The 24,473-nt window shown below is 45.3% G+C and overlaps 1 protein-coding gene across 1 annotated transcript in view; it reads right to left on the bottom strand.

Annotated features, from left to right (window-relative positions):
- TPH2 (tryptophan hydroxylase 2) overlaps positions 1–24,473 on the bottom strand; it is a 103,027-nt gene that overhangs the window by 63,761 nt on the left and 14,793 nt on the right. The window contains exon 6 of the mRNA XM_061415529.1: positions 4,506–4,702. Within this exon, the coding sequence (XP_061271513.1) occupies positions 4,506–4,702 (197 nt within the window). The remainder of the gene's footprint in view (positions 1–4,505; positions 4,703–24,473) is intronic.

Raw genomic sequence — 24,473 nt, 5'->3', positions numbered from 1 at the left:
ACACGATCAAGCTACTGAACAACAACAGCCCCCTAACCCCTTCATTCTCCATTGTCATATCCCATTTCTTTGATATTATGAAAACAATTATATTAATTGTGACAATTTGAAAGATACACTAAAGCTCTACCTGCTTTATTGGTTTGTGGTAAGAGGACAAAAACAAAATAAGCAGAATACAATAAAATGTATGAAAATCACACTAGATGGCTAACCCAGTTAAAGACTGCCTCGTGCTTCCTGCTCATCAGAGCCCACAAAAAAACAACAGGAGGGCTCTTCTCTCTGATACCAGCACTGTAAAGGCTCCCATTTTGAAAACCTCAGTTCATTCGGAAAGCACCTTTGAATGGTTAGAAATAGTTTTTAAAGATAAAAACCAATTAAGTGTATAAAACAAGTCCACCCTGGGATCCTGGGTACCTACAGGGAAATAACCCTATTCTCAGATATCCTCATGCCTATGATTCTAACAATATTAAGGTCATTCCAAAAGTTTCCAGGTAGATTCATTATTCCCCACTGAAAATCAAAAAGACAAGTGTGTATTTTCTTCTTTTTGTATTCTATGCCAGTATCCCACATGTGGAGTACAAGGGGCCATTCTTTAATAGCTGTATATTTTATTTTCTTATAAATTTTAAAATGTGTATCTATCACATCAAGAACTTTGACTTTGTGAATACCATTGCTTAAGAAGTTTCTTTTTAAAATAAATCTGGTATTTTAAAAGTGGTCAACTAAAAGAAATAAAAATACACACAACTTATATTGTGCTTGCTGTTTACCAATGAATGATGCAAACTGAGTACCCAGGACACCCAGTTCACCAAGGTGGTGAAAAAAACAGCAATAATAGTAGTGATCATAACTGAAACTCTGGTACGCTTAATGTGTGCCCAGCAACAACTTTAGGCACACATTTTTAGTTTCCCTTCCCAACCTTGTAAAGTAGATAAAATTATGATCTCTGTCTGCAGAGAGGAAATGGAGGCAAAGAGAAATTAAGGCAATTCATCCATCTAAGGTCACATAGCCAGGAACTGGTGTAGCCGGGCCTCAAGCCCAGGCATTCTGCATCCAGAATCTGTTCTGTACCATACTGCCCCTCATAAAAATATTAAACTAGGTGACAGATATGGAAAATATTGAGATGGTAATGTAATTACTGGGGTTTGAGAAACAAAGCAGTAAAAAGCAATCCTCATAGGAGTAATCAAGCCCATGGTAAATATATAATACATATCTCCATGGGAAACAAAGAGAGGCAAGCCAGAGGCGGGGCCATCAGGGAGCATGGAATCTAGTTAAAACCAGCATAAGGTATCACATAATTAGGGGCTAACTGAGTGATACTGATCAGCGGTTCTTAACTCTTTCAGTAACAAATGCCATGGATGGCAACCATGCCCAGGGCTTGGTCCCCTAACCATCACGCTAAGGGTGGTTCTCAGGGGACCCACTGTCAGGCCATGACTGCCTTTCCCCTGATACACACATGATCTGGGATGAAATCGGGAAAGGGAGAGGTCACGGTGGCTGTTACAATCAGGATTCAGAGAGAATCCAGGGCTCGCTCCGAGTCTTGAGTAACACAAAGAATTTGAGTAGGTGGAGGGATGACTGTGGTGCTGGAGAAGACTCCTGAGGGTCCCTGGGACATCAAGGAAGTCAAACAGTCCATCCCAAAGGAAAGCAACCCTGAATACTCATTGGAAGAGCTGATGCTGAAGCTCCAATACTTTGGTCACATGATGCGAAGAGCCGACTCATTGGAACAGACCTTGATGCTGGGAAGGCAGAAGAAGAAGAGGGTGACAGAGGATGAGATGGTGGGACGGCACCACTGATTCAATGGACATGAACTTGGGCAAACTCCAGGAGATGGTGACAGCCAGGGAAGCCTGGTGCACTACAGTCCACGGGTTTGCAAAGTCAGATACAACTTGGCAACTGAACAACAAGGGACGACTATGCTAGCAAGTCGCAGAGCCTAAGTAATGATATGAAGACCCACAGCTAGAACAAAGGGTTTGTGCAGAGTGGTCTTGGCAGGAGACACCCTGGGAAAACTGGGTCAGGGCCGTGAGCTGAGGATGAGCAGCCAAGAGCTTGCCTCTGTTATAAAGCAGAGGCCAGCAAACTACGGTCTGTAGTCCAAACCCAGGTTGCTGCCTGTTCGTATACACCTGTGAGCTAAGAATAGTTTCTGCATTTTCAAATGTTCACGTTTAAACAGTGATATGCTGCTGCTGCTAAGTCGCGTCAGTCGTGTCTGACTCTGTGTGACCCCACAGACAGCAGCCCACCAGGCTCCCCCATCCCTGGGATTCTCCAGGCAAGAACACTGGAGTGGGTTGCCATTTCCTTCTCCAGTGCATGAAAGTGAAAAGTGGAAATGAAGTCGCTCGGTCATGTCTGACTCTTAGCGACCCCATGGACTGCAGCCTACCAGGCTCCTCCATCCATGGGATTTTCCAGGCAAGAGTACTGGAGTGGGTTGCCATTGCCTTCTCCCAAAGTGATATAAGTATGTACTAATAGCCTCAATTTTGGCTCCTGGCCCACACAACCTAAAATATTTACTGTCCATCTGGACTCTTACCAAAAAAAATTAAAAGTTTGCCAACCTCAGTAAAATCAAGGGGAAGCCACTGATAGCTTCTGAGCACAGATGCCAGGAACAAAGGAATTCTAGGGAGCTTCACCTGGGAGCTATGGACAGGAGAGGAGAGGGGAGGAGAGACTGCTGTCAGGGATGCAACGATGAGGCCTCAGTTCGAGTGTAGCACTGGATGGAAGGAAAAGGACAGGCTCAGTACGGGGCTCAAGCTAGAAGTGGCGGGCCCGCAGACTGGGGCAAGCTCAGCTCCAGTTAGGCCCTTCCCATAAGCCCCTGCTCTGATGCCCTGGGCCTGGGAGTACATTCCCTTAGATGGCAAAATGAACTTTACTCATGTAATTAAGGTAAGGGTCTTGCGCTGGGGCCATCAGCCCAGATTATCCCGGTGGGGCCACTCACAAGCATGCTTCTGAGAGGCAGGCAGGAGGGTCAGAGAAGGAGGCAAGTAGGTGATGGAAGCAAAGGTCAGAGTGAGGCGAGGAAGGGCTCTGTGGGAAGGTATGCAGATAGACTCTAGAAGCTGAAAAGGAAGGAAACAGAAGTCTCCAGAGGGATCCAGCCTTGCCAAGACCTTGATTTTAGACTTCTAACCTTCAGAACTTTAGGATAATACATTCACGTTAAGTCACTAAGCCTGTGGTAATTTGTTACAGCTGAAGAAGCTTCTACAAAGGCTGATGAAGTGTCGCGGGAAGAGGGTGGGTAGGACTTCAGAGAAAGAGTGTTAACGAGCAGGACTCTCTGAGGCCTTCCCAGAATAGACCCCATCCGTGTCCTCTGCCTGCCTTTTGTCTGTGGAAAACTCTTTGCCAATGAATAAATTTAATCAGAGAAGTAAGAAGAGAAAGGAAAACAGTCAAGCAAGCCAAAATAATAATACTGCAGCCATTAAACAAAGTCAAGGGCCTTTCATTCTTCCTCAAGGAATATGGACAATATTGTGAGCCGTGTTCTTTGAGCTGTTTTGCAGAAACTGAAACCTCCACCAGGTGGAAGAAGTTAACTGTGTGCTGCCCACAAGCACATACACCCCAGACTACTCGCAATTACCTCCCCACCAACCATCTAGAAAAACGTCCAGGAGCTGCTCACAGCCTGCTCCTGGAACACTCCCAGACTCCTTAGTAGGCCCCCAGGGCAGGACACGTAATTCGGAGGGCATTGACCTGCTGTGGCCCGCCTTTGCCTGGAGCAATAAAACTACTCTTTAGGCGACAGGGTCCTTAGCATCAGAGCCTAAAGAATCGATCACCCCCATAGAAACGGGGAAGGCAGGCGAGGAAGGAAGCTCCAGGGAGGGAAGCAGGCCGCAAGATTTCAGCTTTTAGAGCCGGCGTACTTGAAACAGGGGAGAGAGAGAGAAGAGCAGAACCCGAGGACTCAGCCACAGTGAAGGACAGAGCAAGCAGCAGGACCACGCTGAAGCTTCACCTCCACCCCCAGCCCTGCGAGAGCCTAGAGTTTTCCCGGTCGCCATCCCAGCAGGGTCGGCGAGGAGAGCGGCCACACAGAGAACGCGCCGGCTGACTCGGCTTCCCCGTGTTCACTGCCCTGCCGCCACCACCACCACCCTGAGCGTGACTTACATCAGCACGTTAGTGATCTGACTGACTCCCTGACAGAGGAAAGTCACTGTGCTCAACATTATCCATGATATTTCTTCATCCAGTATAAAACTTTGTTTCACTTGTGAGCACTAGCGTAATAAACTGTTCGGTTGTTCACCTGCTTCCCACAGGTGGCCCAGGTACTGTCGGAGCAGCCCTCTCTTTTTAAACCAGAGGGAGTCCTATCTTGTTTGGGAAAAGGGCAGTCGCTACCCGCTGTGTCCCTGGCAGGCCCACGAGGACGCTTAGCCTGAAAGAGCCCGTGTGGAGCGCACCTTTCAGAAACGCCGCGACGTCTTCCAGCTGGGGCACGTTGTCCTCCCTGTAGCCGCAGTGTTTCGTCAGCAGAGGGAAGTTTTTCAAATACTCCCGGCAGGCGTGAGTGGGATAGAGTTTGGAGAGCTCCCGGAACACGACGCCCCAAGTCTTGGTCTCTTCCTCCGTGTACTCCACCCTGGGGATGGGCTGCCCGCTAGGCAGCAAAGAGGAGAAAAGCATGAGTCTAGCTCTGCGCCGCTGTGTGCGTGCGTCCCCGCCCTCGCGCCCATGCGAGTCAGCTTGCTGCAGAGTGGCATGCCTGAGCCTCTCAAACGCTCCCACTAAGGGTTCTGTCCTTGAAGCAAATGCTAACACTCTAAGTTTGTGTTTGTGTTTAAACTTTCACATAAACGATTTATTATGTCTTCACACATCCTTCTGGACACTTGAAACTTTTGTTCTGATGCTGGGATCCGTAACAAGGTAAGAGCTCTGGGTTGAAGGAACTGGTTTACATATAAAACTGTGCTCTGAGGACTTTGTCTGCAATCCCCTGACAACAGTAAAACATGGATATTGCTTTTTGAAAATAAAATTGCCCATAGATCCTCTGTCCTTTGGGGGAGCTCGCCCCAATCTCCAAGGATAATTTTGAGGTTATTTGTTCAGTTTGCAGTACCCTGGGAAACACTAAAGGACTGTGGAATTTAAGAGTTTTGCAAACTGCAAAATGGGAGCATTTATTAGACATCATGCTAAGAGGTGCACACATTAAAACCTGTCTGTCAGGAGAGAGGACAGCAAACTTTTTCTGTAAAAAGCAAAAAAAGTAAGTATTTTAGGCTTATATGCCATGCAGTCTCTATCAAAACTGCTCAGTTCTGCCATCATATCTTGAAGACAGCCACAGATAAGATGTAAACACAAGAATGTAGCTATGTTCTAATAGAACTTGGATTACAAAAACAGGTGATGGTCTGGATTCAGCCCATAAGTCATAGGGAGCTGACGTCTGGTTTGGAACACTGAGAGGCAACCCTGGACTAGAGTGGTCAGGGAGAGCTTCCTGGAGGAGGCACAACTTAAGCTGAGACTGTTGGCCAAGCAGGATGTGCAAATTCCCTGACAGAAAGTTGAGTTTAAAAATGCTCTTCTAATAACAGACAGCAGGAGAAGGGGGCAGCAGAGGATGAGATGGTTAGATAGCATCACTGACTCAATGGACATGATTTTGAGCAAACTCCAGGAGACAGTGGAGGACAGAGGAGCCTGGCGTGCTGCAGTCCATGAGGTCACAAGGATTCGGACATGACTTCTCGACTGAAACAACAAGAAAAACAGCAGGTGGCAGCCAGGAGCAGAGACCAGAGCTCCTGAGGCCATGCGAACCAGGAGGAAGTGGAGAATATGGACGTGTACTTTCGAAAACTATTGCTTGAGGAAGCAGAATCTGAATTTAGCCTCTGATTACGAAACCTATTCTGAAAGTGAAGTTGGGCTTGGAGAAAACTCCTCATGACATGTTCAACAGTTACCAGCCGAATCCCCTGACCGCCACCCCCAGCCACTTGTCACAGGTTCTACCCCGCAGTCAGCAAAGACCCACACAGCATGTGGAAGTCCAACACACACACACATAAGGCTAGGGAGTCTCTCTCTGTGAGCTCATAAACCAGCCTGCACAGCAGCCCCCCAGGAGCGCAGGCACAGGCAGCCACTGCCCCTCAAGCTGCTCCACGCTGTGGTCACTCAGAAGAACCCCTGGGGCAGTGCAAAGGGGTGGGGAACAGTAATCAGAGCAGGCTCACAGCAGATTCCGCTCCCACTCTACAGACTTGAAAAGTTCTTACCAAAATGCTTTCTAAGGTTCAGGTTCAAATGTGCTTCCCATCATCCCAAATTATTTTTATTTTTAAAAAACTAACGGCAGTACATGAAGGATGAACGAATAACACATACTGAAGAAAAACCCAGAAATTAACATTTATTTTCTCTAAGTACCAAGACTAGGGCTTATGACAAACCAAATTAGAACACGATTAGCCTTGTTTGAATTTGATTGTTGATAATAAATAAAAAATTACAACCTGGCAAATATTTGCTGTGAAGATTAAGACTGCTAAAAATTAGCATCGTGATGAATTAGAAGAAAGCTTGAAATGAAGAGTAAAAATAGAAAGGATGTAAGGAAATAAAAATATAAGCGATCTGCCTCTGGTACTAGAAAATTCAACACAATCAATCTAAGGCAGGGAAGACGATTACGCTCATAAGGGCTGGGCAAATCAGAAGGTAGAAAGCGATGAGGCTGAAACAACACATGAAATATTGAGAAGCCATTTGAAAAGAATCATGAGGTCAAACTTTTCCCTTCGACATCAATCTGCAAACAGGCAGCATTTCAAAGGGGAACTGACTGTAGCCAACAAGAAGAAGACAGAAAAGTGTGAGCTGGGGTAGAGAGAAAGGGTGATACAGACCCTCCTCCACTTACAGTGGGTTAATCGTGACAAATCGAAAATATCGCTGTCACAAACCCCTTTAAGACACCTAACCTACCCAACGTGATGGCTTAGTCTGCTGCTGCTGCTGCTGCTAAGTCGCTTCAGTCGTGTCCGACTCTGTGCAACCCCATAGATGGCAGCTCATCAGGCTCCCCTGTCCCTGGGATTCTCCAGGCAAGAACACTGGAGTGGGTTGCCATTTCCTTCTCCAATGGCTTAGTCTGCTGCTGCTGCTGCTGCTGCTAAGTCGCTTCAGTCGTCTCCGACTCTGTGCGACCCCATAGACAGCAGCCCACCAGGCTTCCCTGTTCCTGGGATTCTCAAGTCAAGAACACTGGAGTGGGTTGCCATTTCCTTCTCCAATGCGTGAAAGTGAAGTCGCTCAGTCGTGTCTGACTCTTAGTGACCCCATGGACTGCAGCCTTCCAGGCTCCTCCGTCCATGGGATTTTCCAGGCAAAAGTACTGAAGTGGGGTGCCGTTGCCTTCTGCTGCTGCTAAGTTGCTTCAGTCGTGTCCGACTCTGTGCGACCCCAAAGACGGCAGCTCACCAGGCTCCCCAGTCCCTGGGATTCTCCAGGCAGGAACACTGGAGTGGGCTGCCACTTCCTTCTCCAATGCATGAAAGTGGAAAGTGAAAGTGAAGTCACTCAGTCATGCCCGACTCTTAGCGACCCTATGGACTGCAGCCTACCAGGCTCCTCCATCCATGGGATTTTTCCAGACAAGAGTACCAGAGTAGGTTGCCATTGCCTTCTCCAATGGCTTAGTCTAGCCTATGTTAAATGTGCTCAGAACACTTACATTATTGGCCTACACGTGGGCAAAATCATCTAACACAAAATCTGTTTTATAATAAAGTGGTGAGTATCTCATGCAACTTATGGAATACGGTACTGAAAGTGAAAAATAGAATGGTACCTGGCTTCGGAATCAGGAGGCTGACTGTGGCTCCCTGCCACAGCCCAACATCATGAGAATTTCTCTGCATGCCACACTGAGAAAAAAGATCAAAATTCAAAGGACAGTTTCTCCTGAATGCATTTCACTTCCATACCGTATTGAGGTGGAATCATTAAGTTGAGGACTGTCTGTATTACTCTCTGTTACTTACTAATGAATTTCCAGCATCGCAATCTTGGGGGTACAGACGGTCACATAGAGTCTCATCTGTCCCCACTTGTCTGTCCTGCCTGGGTAACTAATGAGGCTGCTCTCTGAGTGAATGGCTGGTGGAGTGCTCTGCTGCTTCCCTGAACAGGTAATTCTCACTGATCGTAGAAAGAAATTTCTTACCCTGCTCTGACCCCCTCATCCTGGGTAACTATTTAAGGTAAATGTTTAAATATCAGCTTCACACCAAGTAAAGGCTAGTTTTACCCATTTATTTTTTGTTAAAAATATCCCTAAAAGAGACAAAATAAAGGACATTTCCCATTTTTCTATGTAGTTGATACAGGTATATAATACTAGCTCATTTTTGAGAGCTTCCTATGGCCAGACAGTTTTTTTAAGTTCAGCCTTTTTATTTAACTTGGTCCATTTGATTCTCACAACTTCATTGAAGTAGACCCCCACACACACACTTTACAGCTAAGGATACTAAGGCTCAAGAAGCTAAGTCATTTGACTAAATCACGGCGCCAAGCTTAAAACTCAGTCTGTCAGGTTCGAGACTGGCTGTGGTCTTAACCGATTAGCATACACCTATGAAATAAAGAATTTATTCCAGGTACCAGCTTATTTCCACATACCAAATTAAAATAAGGCTTATAGGTATCCATACTTAAATACAGAAAGTCTCATATGTTATCACAAGAGCAGCATGTGTCTGGAGATTCCACAAAGTCCTGTCTTATTTATTCACTCATGTAATCTTCTCAGGGAGGCTGCCAGCTCGTGCTGGGGGCACCAGGAATGCAGGGGCACCCACATATTTTTTTTTAAACTTTGAGATTTGACATTTATAAAAATAAAAATGGTAGTCATGGGAAAAATCGGTATGTGCTACACTTTTCTGTACTTGTCATGGGATTGTAGGCCTTTTGTGAATTATGTATAAGAATGACAGAGTCGTGTCCCAATCTTTCTAGGGCCTAGGACATATACCCACATATCACTATGCATCCATCCTTGGGTATATGTCATAACACACACGTAATAGGCATCACATCCCAGCGTCCTAAAACTCTGTTGTCCCACAGCTGAAGTCCTGAAGCAGTCCACATTCTAGAGAGAGCTCCCAGCAACTGGCGCTGACCACCTCCCTGCAGGGCTTGGTAGGAGGAGCGGAAATGGCTCTCCCACCAGCAAACCCCTCTCGTACCAACCTTCCCACCTCACCAAACCTCACCCACCAGTCTAACAGGGAGTCAGACATGCAGGACCGCAAAGGAGGCCAGTGTTGGAGGGGAAATCCCTGCTCTTTCTCCTTCCCTAAGGGGAGAGGGCAGCCTGGGCCACAAAATCATTTATAAGGCCTGCAGAGCCCTCGAGAGGTAGGGTCTGGCCTCTCTTTTCCCATCTGGACGCTTGCGGAGCAGAATATCCATGCCCTCCCTGGTGCTATCACCAGAATGGAACAGTAGAGGGCTTCCCTGGTGGTCCAGTAGTTAAGAACCCAACTCGCAGTGCAGGAGACACTGGTTTGATCCTTGGTCTGGGAAGATCCCACATGCCATAGAACAACAAACCCCACGCGCCACAATGACTGAACCCATGAGCCACAATGACTAAAGCCAGTGTGCCCCAGAGCGCATGCTCTGCGACAGAAGAAGCCTCTGCAGTGAGAAGCCTGGACCGGAGAGGAGCTCCAGCCCGCCACAGCTGGAGAAGGCCCGTGTGCAGCTGAAGACCAGCACAGGCAAAACAGATAAATAGTAACATTTTAAAACCGAAGAAACAAAAGAATGGATTGGTAGAGATGGCCCCGGAGAGTGTCTGGAGGCCCCGGAATGTGGTGTGCTCCGGGGAGGATGAGCGCACCCTGGACAGGCGTCCTCTAAACCTGAGGTTCACGGGAACGTGGGTGTGATGCCCAGTGATGGCTAGAAGCCTCTACGGGACCCACATGCTGTGCCCTCCAGGAAGATGGGCGGCCCCATTCCAGCAGTGCTGCTCAACTCTCAGGGGACAGAGGGGGGCTCCAGGGGCTCCCCTCAGCCCCGACAAGGTGGCTCTAACGGCCAGGTACGTGCAGGAGGGGTGCCCAAACTCGGACGCAGTAGAGACCACCTCATCAGAAAGAACCTTCCCAAACCAGGATGCAAGAGGCCTGTGGCCTGCCCACCCCTGACATTCAAACAACCCTACAAAACGCCCTCAGCCTCCTCTCTCCCTCCTCCCAGTGCCCAACTCCAGAGGAACCAAGTCCTAGAAGAGAGAAGAGAAGGAAAGATATCTCTAAACCATGCACACACACACACACACACACACACACACACACACACACACTCCAAAGAACTGAGGAGGAGAATACACTCTGAACCAAATTTGAGATTAAGCTCTTTTTAAATGAATGGGCCTAGGTCTTAAATACCCTGGTGAGACTATTCTAATAATTGAAAATGACAGGAAGTTAGATGTTGCTAAGGAACTTGCTTCCCAGCAGGAAAGTAGGATTCGACACGATACAGTTGAAAGCAGTGAGTGGGGAAAATAAAATCATTTTACATTTACATCGGTATAAACCCCAACAAGATGAGACACCTCAACAAACTAATTACAAGTGAATATTATAATTAGATCTCTAGGGAGTCTCCTCCACTTCTATGGAATTAGTTGCAATTCCAGAATTCTAAGCAACCACCAAAATTATTGCTCATAGATTCCTACGTCACTGGAGAAACACAGATGTGACTTTCAGTAATTACCACTCATCTCGGATTCTGCCCTCTTGCCAAAGAATGGCCAACTAAGATGTTACAAACACGATAGGGAACCATCGCTCAGCCAGGACAGTGCGAGGAAAAGGACCAGAACCTTCACCATCAGGATTTAGCTTGACGACAGGAAAAACTTCTGGTACCATATGTGACTCAGAGATGACTGAGAACTTCCTTGGGAAATACGGAAGGCTGTGGGAGGCATCCTTCTGCCTGGACAGTAAAATCCCACTTTTTCTAGAGGCAATGTGATGATTCTGAAAAATCTGTTCCTTACAGAGAGGAGAGGGTAGAAAGTACATAGACAAACCTAACTGGAGGCAGGTACAGATAGAGCTAGGGTTTCCCAGGTGGCGCTAGTGGTAAAGAACCCACCTGCCAGTTCAGGGGACATAAGAGACGTAGGTTCAATGCCTGGGTCAGGAAGATCCCCTGGAGGTGGGCACGGCAACCTCCAGTACCCTTGCCTGGAGAATCCCATGGACAGAGGGGCCTGGACCCCACCCACCCCATTAGGGTCGCAGAATCAGACACAACTGAAGCGACTTAGCACACAGGCACAGGGTTATTCTCTGTAAGTCCTGAGCTTGTTAAAACAATGCTGCTTAACAACCACACTTTTACACTGAAATCCAGGAACATCGACCCCCACTGAGGCTGAGTTACGGAAGTTTTCCCTACAGCCAGATGAATAAGCTTTTGTTTAACTATTTGTCTGATCTCCTCCACCAGGTCCAACAGCAAGCTCCTTTTCTTATACATATGTATAAGAAATGTTTTAATTTGGGGGACTGGAAAACATTTGATTATGGCGGTCCAGCCTGGATACCTCCTGGAGTCCCTGCTGCTAAAATTCCCAATAGGAGATCCAGTTTCTCTGCTTGTGTTATCTTTAGAGGAACTCTGGGGTCAAGAAGCAATTCCCCTATTCAGTGGAGGAAGATGTGACAGGCTGCAACTGACAGTAATCACATCAGGATGGCAAGGTTGGCTGAATCATGATGCAGGTTGTGTTCTTGGGAAACAGATGGATTTCCTCTGTGGCAAGGACTAAACAGAGCAGAAGAGAAACTGAGAATTGTTTAAGGGGGGATGGGTGAATCTGGTATTATCAGAAACAGGGACAGACTCATTTTCTGTTTTATCTCATTACACATTCCTCGGGGCAGGGGATGCCTCACTTACTCAAGCGCTGCCCCTTTCACCTCTGCCTCATCTCTCATCTCCTTTCCCATCTTAGGCATTTCTCTTGGACACTTCCACCTGGGACTGCTGAAAGGAAATGAGAAGAGGTGACATGTAAAAATCCATCAATTTTGCAACTCATTAGCAATTAGCAGCTCCTCTGAAGGCTTGGTCAAAGCCTTTGGAGAAAGATTATTGGAACAGGAAGGCATGAGGTTTCTGCTCCTCCTCAAATCGAGACGTGTGTGCTGCGCTTCTCACTGGGCATACCCTGAATTCTGCCTCATTCCCTATCTGTAATTCACCTTCTCTCCTTCTCATCCAGAGCACGTAAGAATATGGCAAAGTGAGACTGACACGATTCCAACATTATTCTAAGAATAATCTTGATTTTGATCTAATGCAATTGTAAAAAACAGAGACATCACTTTGCTGACAAAGGTCCATATAATCAAAGCTATGTTTTTTCCAGTAGTCATGTACGGATGTGAGAGTTGGATCATAAAGAAGGCTGAGGACCAAAGAACTGATGCTTTCGAACTGTGGTGCTAGAGAAGTCCCTTCAGAATCCCTTGGACAGCAAGGAGATCAAACCAGTCAATCCTAAAGGAAATCAACTCTGAAAATCATTGGAAGGACTGACGCTGAAGCTCCAATACTTTGGCCATGTGATGCAAAGAGCCAACTGAGTGAGTGGAAAAGACCCTGATGCTAGGAAAGATTAAGGGCAGGAGAAGGGGACGACAGAGGAGAAGCAGGTGACAGAGGATGAGATGGATGGCATCATCGATTCAATGGACGTGAGTTTGAACAAACTCTGGGAGATAGTGAAGGATATAGTGAAAGAGGAGATAGTAAAAGGAGAAATTGAAAGAGATAGTGAAGGACAGGGAAGACTGGAGTTCATGGGGTCACAAAGAGTTGGACACAGCTTAGCGACTGAACAACAACAATATTTAAAAAGGGAAATACTCATTATTTTCAAAACTTATTAATATTGTTCAGCATTTGTCATACTGCTAAAAACCAGGTGACACACCAACATGTGGAAATCAGTCCTGGATGAGTCTCCCCCGCAGCCAGTAACCATCCCAGCACCTAACACTGTGCTGGCTGACACCACCTTCACGAGTAGCATCGCCTGCAGCCCGGAGTCACCAGAGTAGAACCATATAGTCAATAAATGTTCCACAAGATGATGGCTCATGTCTTTGAGACTGGAAAAAAAAATGTTGCTACAAATAAGAATAAAAGAAAGAAATTCTCAGTAAAGTAGATAAAGTCCATTAAAGTTTAACCAGAAGGCAAATGCCATTTTCATCTACTGATTTTTAAGAGTCAGTGAGAAAAGTCTGAGGCTCTCAAATTTGATAAAATCATCCTTCAAAAGACACTCAATAACTTTATGATAAATTACTATCAGTAGTACTCAGGGGGAAAACAAATAAAATATCCAAATTACTTATAAACAAGTAAAACATCCAAATTATTATTCTGCTCAATCTATGCCCCATTACCATGGGTACTCCTTGAAGATAGGGACTTTTGTTTGCTTTGTTCATTTTTATAGCCTTGTCCACTCCCAGAACAAAGCCTGGAACAGACTGGTGTTCAATAAATAATATTTGTTAATAAGTAAATCAATCAATCAGAATAAAACAAGCCACACATTTAACGGTTGAAAAAAAGTACAGTTGTTTATCCAAAAGTCTGGCAGACAGGTATTTGTCTTACCTCATCCCTGTCTCATGTATTTTAATTGCTATGGAAAAAGCAGCTCCAAAGACTTTGAGATTTCTATACGTTTTCTGGAAACTTCCGATTAATTTTATGTCCTGCTTACTTTACAGGCAGAGGTTTCGCGTGTCTAATTTTCTCACTTGGGTTTCCTAGGCATTGTCACCCCTCACACTTGTAGCCAAAATCACCACGAAAGAAAGCAGCCTGTGCAAACCCAAAGTGAAGTGAAGTCGCTCAGTCGCGTCCGACTCTTTGCGACCCCATGAACTGTAGCCTACCAGGCTCCTCAGTCCTCGGGATTTTCCAGGCAAGAGTACTGGAGTGGGGTGCCATTTCCTTCTCCAGGGGATCTTCCCAACCCAGAGATCGAACCCAGGTCTCCTGCGTTGCAGGCGGACGCTTTAACCTCTGAGCCACCAGGGAAGCCCAAAGGGACATAACTAAATACAGAGACATTTCCTTGGCTAGACATCTGTTTTTTAATCTATTTATTTTTACAATATTATGTTGATTTCTCCCACAGGTCAGTATGAATCAGCCACAGGTATACACGTGTCCCCTCCCTCCCATCTCCTACCCCATCCCCCTAACCCCGAGATTGTCAAAGTTGGCTAGGTATCTTAATGAATGAAATTTCAAAGATATTTTCAATGCCACAGCCATAATGATTAAATTATATTTTTCAAAAAGGAAACTCACAGATCAGTACAGTGACTTAAATCTTGAGTTATACCAAGATTTGCAACCATTCAAGTCATCTGACCTTATGTGGCTCGATGAGGGGTTCATTTGATGAGGAGCTGGGCGCTTGGGGACTGCTAAACCACACCAGAGAGAAAACTGTAAAGGCACAAACTCATTTTCAGCAAGTCCCCTAGGCCAGTCAGGTAAAGAGCACTTATGATCACATATTTTATTTGCTTTTGCAAATGAGTTGCACACATGAATTTTCGTAAATGAGTCTATAGGCCCTAAGGAACTTTCAGATGGTAGCAAACAAAAACGTTAGTGTTTTTGCTCACATTGTTAATACTGGTGCTGCCTGTACAAGAGACATAATGAAAATAAACTACTACACCTAGGGAGCCTCCAGGAGAGAGATTTAACTCCTGGAAATTATGTGTTTATTTGTCCTGTGCACCCCAGGATAGGGTTTCCCACCATTTTCTTACCTTGCAGAAAGCCCTCACCACATTCTAGAGGAGTGATTTTCTTCTGTCAAAACTACCATGAAATTAAATATCAACAGCAGCAACAGCGGGTCTAACATCCACTGATACAGGGACACAGGGAAGGGGAACTCAGAGAATGCAGCCCAGAAAAGAGCTAAAAGTTAAGAGCAGCCAACAATCTCAGGTCAATTTTAGGATGAAGAGACTCAGGCTAGGGTATCCCAGAACCGCAAGTTCAAATCCCCTATATCCTGCATCTTGATCAACAGGGACCAAATGTTGCTGACTGCTGGGCCCCCACCTGCCTCTTTCAGGAGTGGATGATGGAATGCAGTCACCCTACAGCTCATAGGCCTAACAGCAGCCTCCATTTGTCCACCGTCCACTTAACTGTAATAAGAACAATAATCTCATAGCACATGACATGGATTTTCTTCTGTACCACTGCCCTTATACAGTGATTAAATGACTCTTTATAGTTAAGGAGGTTAAGGCTTACAGACAGAGTAATCTAGCCAAGATCAAACAGTAAGTGGCATAGCAGTGCTGGGATTCAGAAACAGTAGCTCTGGAGACCCCACTCTAAACCAACATGCCTCAGTGCAAAATCTAGTCTACCTAGCACTGAGTTTGGCCTCTGTTTCCTCGTTTGAAACTGAGGGAAGTAAGACAACCGCACAACAGAGTATGAAATGGGACATCTTTGCAAAGCTCCAGGGTCAACGCCTCGTATCTAAAGGTACTCAATATAGTTGGTTCACTTCCTCCAGGTGTAGAGAAATGAAAAAGATTTCATCACTTCCCTGCAGGGTTGGAAATGGGTCTGGAGATGAAAAACCACATTCTTCCTTATAAATCCATTCACCTCTCAGACAGCAGTTGTGGAAGTAATTTTAATCCTTCATGTTTGTGGAAATCATTGCAAAGTAAAAGCACTCACACCTCACTCCCCATGAAAGATGTTAGAGTCTGGTGCAGAGGTCCTCTCAGTAAGTCACCCCGGTGGCACCGCGTTCCTCTTCCCCAGCTGTGGGAGCCGTGCTATAAGCAGACAGCATTCTACTAAAGCACTGACACACACCTGAAAAACCCACCAAGCCCCAAAAATGGAACGGAGAAAACTTTTCCAAATCCATTTTCCTTTTTGTCTTTCTTAGGAATCCTCAGGCTCCCTTCCTTTCAGCCATTGAGTTGAACTTCAGGTAGAGAGAAACATTTGGCACGAAAATGATTCTCCATGAAGCCTGATGTCTTTTAAATACATACAAGAGTTGTGCATTTAAAATATACTGAGAACTCTATACAGAGCATAACTTTTTAAAAACCCATGTTATTTAATTCTGTTGCTTTTGCTTTCAACTTGTGTATGATACCACCTATGTCAAATGGAAGGGGCTATGCAGATATTTTTTAAGACAACAAAAAAGAAGAAAGCATTGCCTCTTGGGCAGAAATAAAAAAAAAATTTAGATTCTCCAAGACAGAGAGACTCTTGAAATCTGTAATGTGACCTTCCTCAGAAACTATTCAAGTCATCTGGGAAATGACCCCATTACGACAAATATTTGGTTTTGTTCTACTTTTCAATTTACCGCTCCATTTCAAAGAAATTAAAGCATCAACAACTGGTGTTTATGCAGGAGTCACAAAGTACCCAAACAGCCACATACATCTCAGTTTCATTCAAAAGCTGGGACAGCAAATCAATGGAGGATAATGGAATAGGATAAAATTAGCTCAGTCAGGGAGAAAACATATTTGCCTTCTCAGGTGCCTCTTCTCAAATGGGCAGAGAGGGGAAAAAATTAAACCCGGTCCCCCATCACCATAGACCGCATAATTCATCAAGGTGGCCACCTGCCAATGAAACGGATGAGGAAAATGTTGTTAAGCAAAAAAACTTGGAACCCCCGTTAAGTTTTTTTTCTGTTAAGAAAGCATAACTTTTCTCTTTCCTTCTTGCTCCACCTTCTATTTGTTACATTTCCAATTAAGATTCGGCTATCTAAAAATAGGTAACTTGGCACTCACGAGTCCTGTTAGTAATGCAGTCCTTTAAGCTATATTCTGAAACCATGCAGGGTCCATAAATCATGGCTCTTCTCACATGAAATGAGAAATGCTAAGGTCAACTGAAATTTCTGGAAAGGTGGAGAGGTGGAGCCACCCCAGTTATTTTTCTGCAAGTTGCAATAATTGCAAATGCCTCGTAGGAACAACTCAGCATCAGTAATTCTCTAGCTCAAACATAAGCTAAATCATCAAAGCTACCTGTGAGCAGGTAAACCCCAAAATGCACAGTACTGGGTAAGAGACCGGGAAGAGCTTTTGTCTCTGATCATCATTTACAAGCCTTTGGCTGAATCCTGCTGAATCATCTAGCGAAGGGAAAACTGAGACCTCCTAAGAGGTGAGATGCTGGCTTGGAAATCCAATATGTTTATTCCAAGGAAAACCCAGTCCACAATTATGTATCTATTCAACATCTTTAGAAACATGAGTTCTATCCCTGGGTTGGGAAGATCCCCTGGAGGAGGAAATGGCAGCCCACTCCAATATTCTTACCTAGAGAATCCCATGGACAGAGGAGCCCGGTAGGCTGCAGTCCATGGGGCTGCAGAGTCAGACCCAACTGAGCCACTGAGCACAACAGCTTAGAATGCACAATGCATTGCCGAACCTTAGTCCCAGGGCGTTTCATCTTGACGACTAGGGGTATGTGGGGCTGTGGGTGGGAGGAAGGAGGGTGGTAAAAAAGTGCCCGTCTCTGTTTTGATAGGAAGAGGAGCTCAAAGTAATCATAGCTCCATGTTGAATGAAAGCTTTCTCTCTCTTTCTCCCTCTGATGGCGCTGAATAGAATATTCACAAGCTCACCCAAATTGAATGAGCTTGCTGGGCTGGGTGATTGCACTTTTCAAATATGCTAGTTCCCATTTGGGGCTATTTTGTTTTAGAATATTTGTTTAGCTGTGTACTTACACTTTGAGCAAATGAATCATAAAAGGTGCAATTTTGTAAATCAAAAAAATCAAGAAATAGTCTAGCAACTAGAAAAAGCCAGAGAGGGACAAATCCCTGGCAATTGTTTTTCAAGCCTCAACCCAACCATGTTTATTTCCAGCCGTTATATATCCTCCAAGGGTCAGGCTCCGAGCAGGAGGAGAGGAGCTCAGGGCCTGAGACAGAATGAAGTCGCTGCTCGGGGCAAGGATGCGGCTCTGCCATGCCAGGGCCAGACAGATGTCCCAGGCACCCAGGAGAGACAGCATGGCCTTGCAGTCAGACAGGGCCAGCCGAAGTCCTGGCTTCATAAAGTCTGAAGTGTATTAAGTACACACAAGAACTGTGCATTTCAAACATCTGAGAATTCTGTAAAGAGAAGAATGACTTTTTAAAATGCCAAGTCCCTTACTTCTGTCACTATTATATTCAACTTATCTCAAGGGAAATGCTACAGCCACTTCCAGACCAAAAAGAAAGAGATGTGCCTTCTTGAGCAAAGAAAGACATTTAGATTCTGTAAGAGAGGCACACTTGAAAGTGGTCTTTTTCAGAAACGATTCTGGTCATCTGGGAAACAAACCTAGGATTACAAATATTTGCTTTCATTCTACTTTTCCATTTACTACTCAGCTTCAGAGAAATTAAAGCATCAACCACGGGTGCTTATCCAGGTGATACTATCAGCTCTGTCACTCTAGTGTGTTTCCTAATGTCTCTGAGCTTCAGTTTCCTTATCTTCAAAATGAGATCGCATACCTATCTCCTTCAAAATGAGATTGCATACTTATCTCGAAGGCTCATTGAGAGTTTACTGGAAGACCATAAGCAGCATGTTTAATTAATACCATGTCCAGCAGATGGCAGGAATTTAACAAAAGGAAGCTAAAACCCCCTGTGCATTACAGCTGAGAAGTCCAGCTTTGGTGAACATTTCTATCACCATCAGTTATTCAGAAATGAATCCAACACAGCCTAGCCTCTATCTGCTCCCTCTGACCTTAGCTGAGACCCACTGGCCTGCAAAGGTATTGCAGAGAGTCAATTTTTCAGACTGAAGAAGCCAGCTGTGTGCATGAGTTACAGGACACAATAGTGTACACACACACATATAAACACACCACACACATTTTCTTTGTAAGCTTCTTTAACCTAGTCTATTGTCGGGGCCTGAAATTCCCTAATTCATTCGTTCTTTAAGGTACTTTGTTCATTTTAAAGCTTAACAGATGATTGCATGGAATCAAGGAACCATCAGCTACTCAGCACGTGATAATAATAATCATATCTATCATGGAATCAACCCCAGCTTGTACCAGTCAGCATCTGAGCCCTGAAGCACTGACAATCCGCCCAAACATACAAGGTGGACACTGGGCCCATTTTAAGACACGGGCACTGAGACTAGGGCAGCGCTCATGGCCACAGAGCTTGTAAGTGATGGAACAGGAATTCAAACCCAGTTCTGTTTAGCTCCAAAGCCTATAGGTTCTGTCACATGTTCCGCCACACCATGCTACCTCTGCTCTCACAACAACTAGTTCTGCAGATAATGCATTCGCACTCACTGTGCCACAGTAGTTGGGGAGGGTCGTAAAGAAATAAAGTTAAACACTAGTTAAATGTATTTGGTAGCCAGACTCCAAGACAGTAGCCAATGAACCCCAGCTCCTGGCATCGTGACTCTGTAGTCCCCTCTCACAGTGTATCAAAGTTGGGCTCTGAAGCCAACAGAATGCATTAGGAGTACTGGTGAGCCACTTCTGAGGCTGAGTTTTTAAAAGCATGGTAGATTCTGCCTTGTTCTCCTTTGGAAACTTGACTTGGACAAAGCCAGCTACCATATCCGGAGGACTCTCAGGCAGTGCGTTGAAGAGGCCCATGTTGCAAGAAACTGTGGCCTCCGGCCAACAGCCATGTGAGTGACCATACTGGGAGCAAGGCCTCTCAGCCTCAGTCCAGCCTTCAGGTGACTGCCTCCCTGATCAACTACAGCATCGTGAGACATCCTAATCCAGATCCACCCAACCGAGCTGCTCTTAACCCCTGTTCCTCAGAAACTTCGTCAGATAATAACTTTGCTGTTTAAAGCTGCCCAAGTTGGGGGTTGTTACTCAGCAATGAATAAAACAGTATAAAAATCTGACAAAAGTCAGGGCTTGAAGAAAGTGTTGGCCAAGGGGAATGACGAACGGTGTTCACCAAAGTGTAATAAAAATATTTAGGTCATGAGGGCAGACTAAAGGGAGAGATGGACTGAAGTGAGAAAAGTACTGTAACGATATCAGCAAATACTTACATCGCAGTTCCTGTGCAACACTCAGAGTGCTGCTGACGTATTAGCTCATTTCATCCTTACAGCAACCCCACAGAGCAGAGGTAGAGTTATCTCCATTTCACAGATACAGAAACTGAGGCCCAGAAAACAAACAGTTTGCAGGGGTCACTCAGCTGGTAAGTGGCAAAGCTGGAATTCGCCCAGACAGTCCAGCTCCAATTCCTACACTCTTAGCCGACCCACACCCTGCCTCTCAGATCAACAGAGAAACCGAAGAAAGCAACCAAGGCCCTGCCAGGGGGTCAGGGGTCGAAGCGAGCCCCAGAGCTTTCTGGTCTAGACTCTTTCACTGTTGTTTGATAAAGATAATAGTAAAGTTCAAAGTACAGCAATGCTCCATTGATTTCATTCAATCTTTGAAACACTCCTGGGGGAGAGATGGAAGAAATACTATCATCTCCATTTTACAGGTGAGAAAACGGAGGCTGAGTGATGTTAGGGAATCACTGGGACTCCTGTATTTAAAATCAGAGTTTTCTTGGCAAATTATGGAATTTTCAACTTTAAGCAAATTCTGATATGTTGAAACTCTCTTGTTTACCTTATCTATTGACATTTGCATTTGCTTGTTTACATTTCAGTTTCCATGGACTTAAAAAAGAGAAAAGAAAATCAAAGAGGAAACAGCCCCACGAGAAAAACATGAGATTCATCAGTTCAGTTCAGTTCAGTCGCTCAGTCGTGTCCGACTCTTTGTGACCCCATGAATCGCAGCACGCCAGGCCTCCCTGTCCATCACCAACTCCCAGAGTTCACTCAGACTCACGTCCATCGAGTCAGCGATGCCATCCAGCCATCTCATCCTCTGTTGTCCCCTTCTCCTCCTGCCCCCAATCCCTCCCAATGAGTCAACTCTTTGCATGAGGTGGCCAAAGCACTGGAGTTTCAGCTTTAGCATCATTACCTCCAAAGAAATCCCAGGGCTGATCTCCTTTAGGATGAACTGGTTGGATCTCCTTGCAGTCCAAGGGACTCTCAAGAGTCTTCTCCAACACCACAGTTCAAAAGCATCAATTCTTTAGCGCTCAGCTTTCTTCACAGTCCAACTTTCACATCCATACATGGCCACTGGAAAAATAGCCTTGACTAGACGGACCTTTGTTGGCAAAATAATGTCTCTGCTTTTGAATATGCCATCTAGATTTGTCATAACTTTCCTTCCAAGGAGTAAGCATCTTTTAATTTCATGGCTGCAATCACCATCTACAGTGATTTTGGAGCCCAAAAAAATCATATACCTCCTCAATTTCAACCAGAAGAAAGTACATTCACAACAAAGCACAATCACAGTCATATTAAATTAAAGCAAACAGGAGTGGCATGATTAAAGTCAGAGCTCAGGGCCTCTTTTCCAAGAGAATAAGATGGATTGAAAAAAGTACAGCTCCCCCCCACCAAAATTATAATTAAATATACATGCCTATTGTTGAGGAATAATCATTACAATAGCTCCCAAAGAAAGATGTGTTTATATCTAGTCAATTAAATATGTATATTACTGACTTCTCTTCCCCACAGTGTAACAGTCGTGAAGCCTACAGACATGTAGCAGCTAAACACCAGCGTTAAATACAAAGGTGCCACTGACACAGAACTGAAGAGTTTCAGACCTGACAGCCCCAGCACCACAGTCAAAATTTTCTCTTCCTCCACATACCATCTGCCACCCCACCGCCATGCACTTCCATTTCCTCTGAAGTACATGTCCGTGTACCTGTCACATTATCTAAGCAGGAGGCTTCTTTTTCTGTTTATGCCAGGATTTCTTTAATTTGGGTGGAGGAGATCAGGGTTTGGGGGACAGGGTGTCTCACAGATGATTTCAGAAACAGTGTATTCCTTCCCCATCCACCGCCTTCCATCTCAGGTTGGCTATGGAGAGTGATATTTGCACTGATGAAGGCTTCCTCTGCTGTTACTGGCCAGGCAATCAGGCCTTCCAGAGCCTCGCGGCCCACCATTCAGGCATGTCTGCAGCAGCCACAGGCCTCCGGGTAATCAGTCCTGTTTCCCGGCAGCTCTGCCAATCAGAAACCCCCTGAGTGGCCCCTATGCGCAGCTCTCAGCATGCCGCGCGGCCACACTCCCTTTCCGCTTTATGTCTCATGGCAACACAGACTTTGAGCCTGCTGTTTTTCCATCATCGAGTGGAATTTTTTCATTTCTCTTTGCTTGTGTTGATTCTTTCCCCCTGCTTTATCCTTTCAGGACTATCATAGAAAATATGGTATTCAACACGGATTCCCCAGAGGGCTTCTTGGCTGTGGCTTCAATATACCTTATGCTGTATTTCGCTTCTTCTCCTTCTCTTCATCTTTTGACACCTCAGACTCCATCCTGCCAATTGCTACGACACCACTAAAATATCTGTGCTCCATCTCCATCTATATTTCTGACCTTCTCAGTGTCTATAAAGCCTGAACGAACTATCGACAGGGAACGGAATTATTTTCCCCATGTTCAAATAGTCCCTAATTTTATTATTACCAAACTATATTTGCAGAAACCTCACTTGCTGAATTTTTTTCAGGACCACCCCAATTTCAAATAATCTGGCTCCTCAGGCCAGTGGTTCCAAGCTTCAGTTTGGAAAAATGCAGTCACAGCATGCTTCCAGAAGCCACTCAAGTGAACTTAAGTAATTATTGTATTGACATCTTTCCCCTTTGCTCACTTGGAAAGCCGATAGCACTAGAAAATACATATTGCAATTAGAAATTGCATCTTTTTTTTCTGTTAAACCAAAAGGAAACCTTCCTTACCGCATGGCACACTGGAGACCATGGCTCAGGCCCACTTGGGATTTGTAAGAACTTGTACCCCAACCCACCAGCACCATCATATGAGCTTGCACACATGCACACACATGCGTAACAGCTAGCCCATATCCATCCTCAAAGTCAGAGAAGCCACAGTGATGATGACATGAAGGGCATTAAGGAACCATCCTTTTCTCTCCACTTCCCTCAAGTCCTAGGCTTGTGTTTCCCACCACTCCCGGCAGGCACTCCCCTCACACCATCCACTTACAAGAAGCACCCGAGGCAACAGGTGATCTTTCTCAGCATCTTGGCAGCTTCCCACACATACCCAAATGGGAATGTGACTGTTTTCTATGAAATTTCTCCATAAAGAGGGAGGCTGTTCAGCATGAAGAGTTATCAGTCTAGGAGCAGCCTTTTAAATGAGAAACTGGAGAGATTTTCTTTCAAGCATTACTTCTCAGGATGTTCAAACTATAGTATTTCCTAAGATGGTGCATAAATGGTGCTATTAAGATGGCTAAAGAATGAGCCAGTAGATCAATGGAAGCAGAAGCCAGCCTGAGGAAAGGGAGGGGGTGGATGTAAGAGCAGTAACTGACACCAATGATCACAAACTGCGAGCCACCTTCGTGCTCAGCACAGCATACACACTCTCTCGTAGCCCTGACAGCCCCGGGATGGGCCCTCCTGTCAGACACACTTCCCAGAAGGAGGGCCTGAGGCGCTTACCAGCTAGGGAGCAGGGAGGCTAGAAATCCAACTCCGCCTTGTCTGACTCCAAAACTCCAGCTTTGAACCACTTTCTTATTCTTTATGGTCAGCACTGTCCAGGGGGAGAGGGTTACAAGGCCCCTGGATTCCAAACTCTCTTATCCAAACACCCTTTGCTTTGACGCTGTATCCACTGACTAGTGTAATCTGACCTCCCTGGCATCAGGACTGCAGGAAGAATGGTTTCTGTCTAGGTAGGTAATGATGAAGAGGCAGTGCCCTGCCTATCTCAGCCTCCTGCACATTCGGTTACTAGGAGTCAGTCCCCTCCAAACGGGAACCAGATCCTGGACTGCTCCACCTGCATGCAGCCCGTCCAACCTCCAGTTTTTACTTTCATTTTCTGGAGACACCAGGCCTCAATTTCACACTTTAGCTAATGGAAAATGGCAACTGCAAGCTCTTATTAACACTTTGAGGGCCTCACCCTTCATCATTATAACTATATGCTCTTTTCCACTCCTCTCCAGACAAATACGCTTTCTTTAAGACCATAAAACTCCCCATTATCAGTGCTCCTTGAAACGGGTGGACTCACGTATACCAGTTTCTACTAGTGTCACTACATTGTAAGCCTGTCTTGGTCCAATTTCTGGGGTCCACAGAAGAAATAACTAATACTTGA

Source organism: Bos javanicus, chromosome 5, assembly GCF_032452875.1.
Source record: "Bos javanicus breed banteng chromosome 5, ARS-OSU_banteng_1.0, whole genome shotgun sequence".
Taxonomy (NCBI): Eukaryota; Metazoa; Chordata; class Mammalia; order Artiodactyla; family Bovidae; genus Bos; species Bos javanicus.
This window is presented reverse-complemented; position numbering and strand designations above follow the sequence as displayed.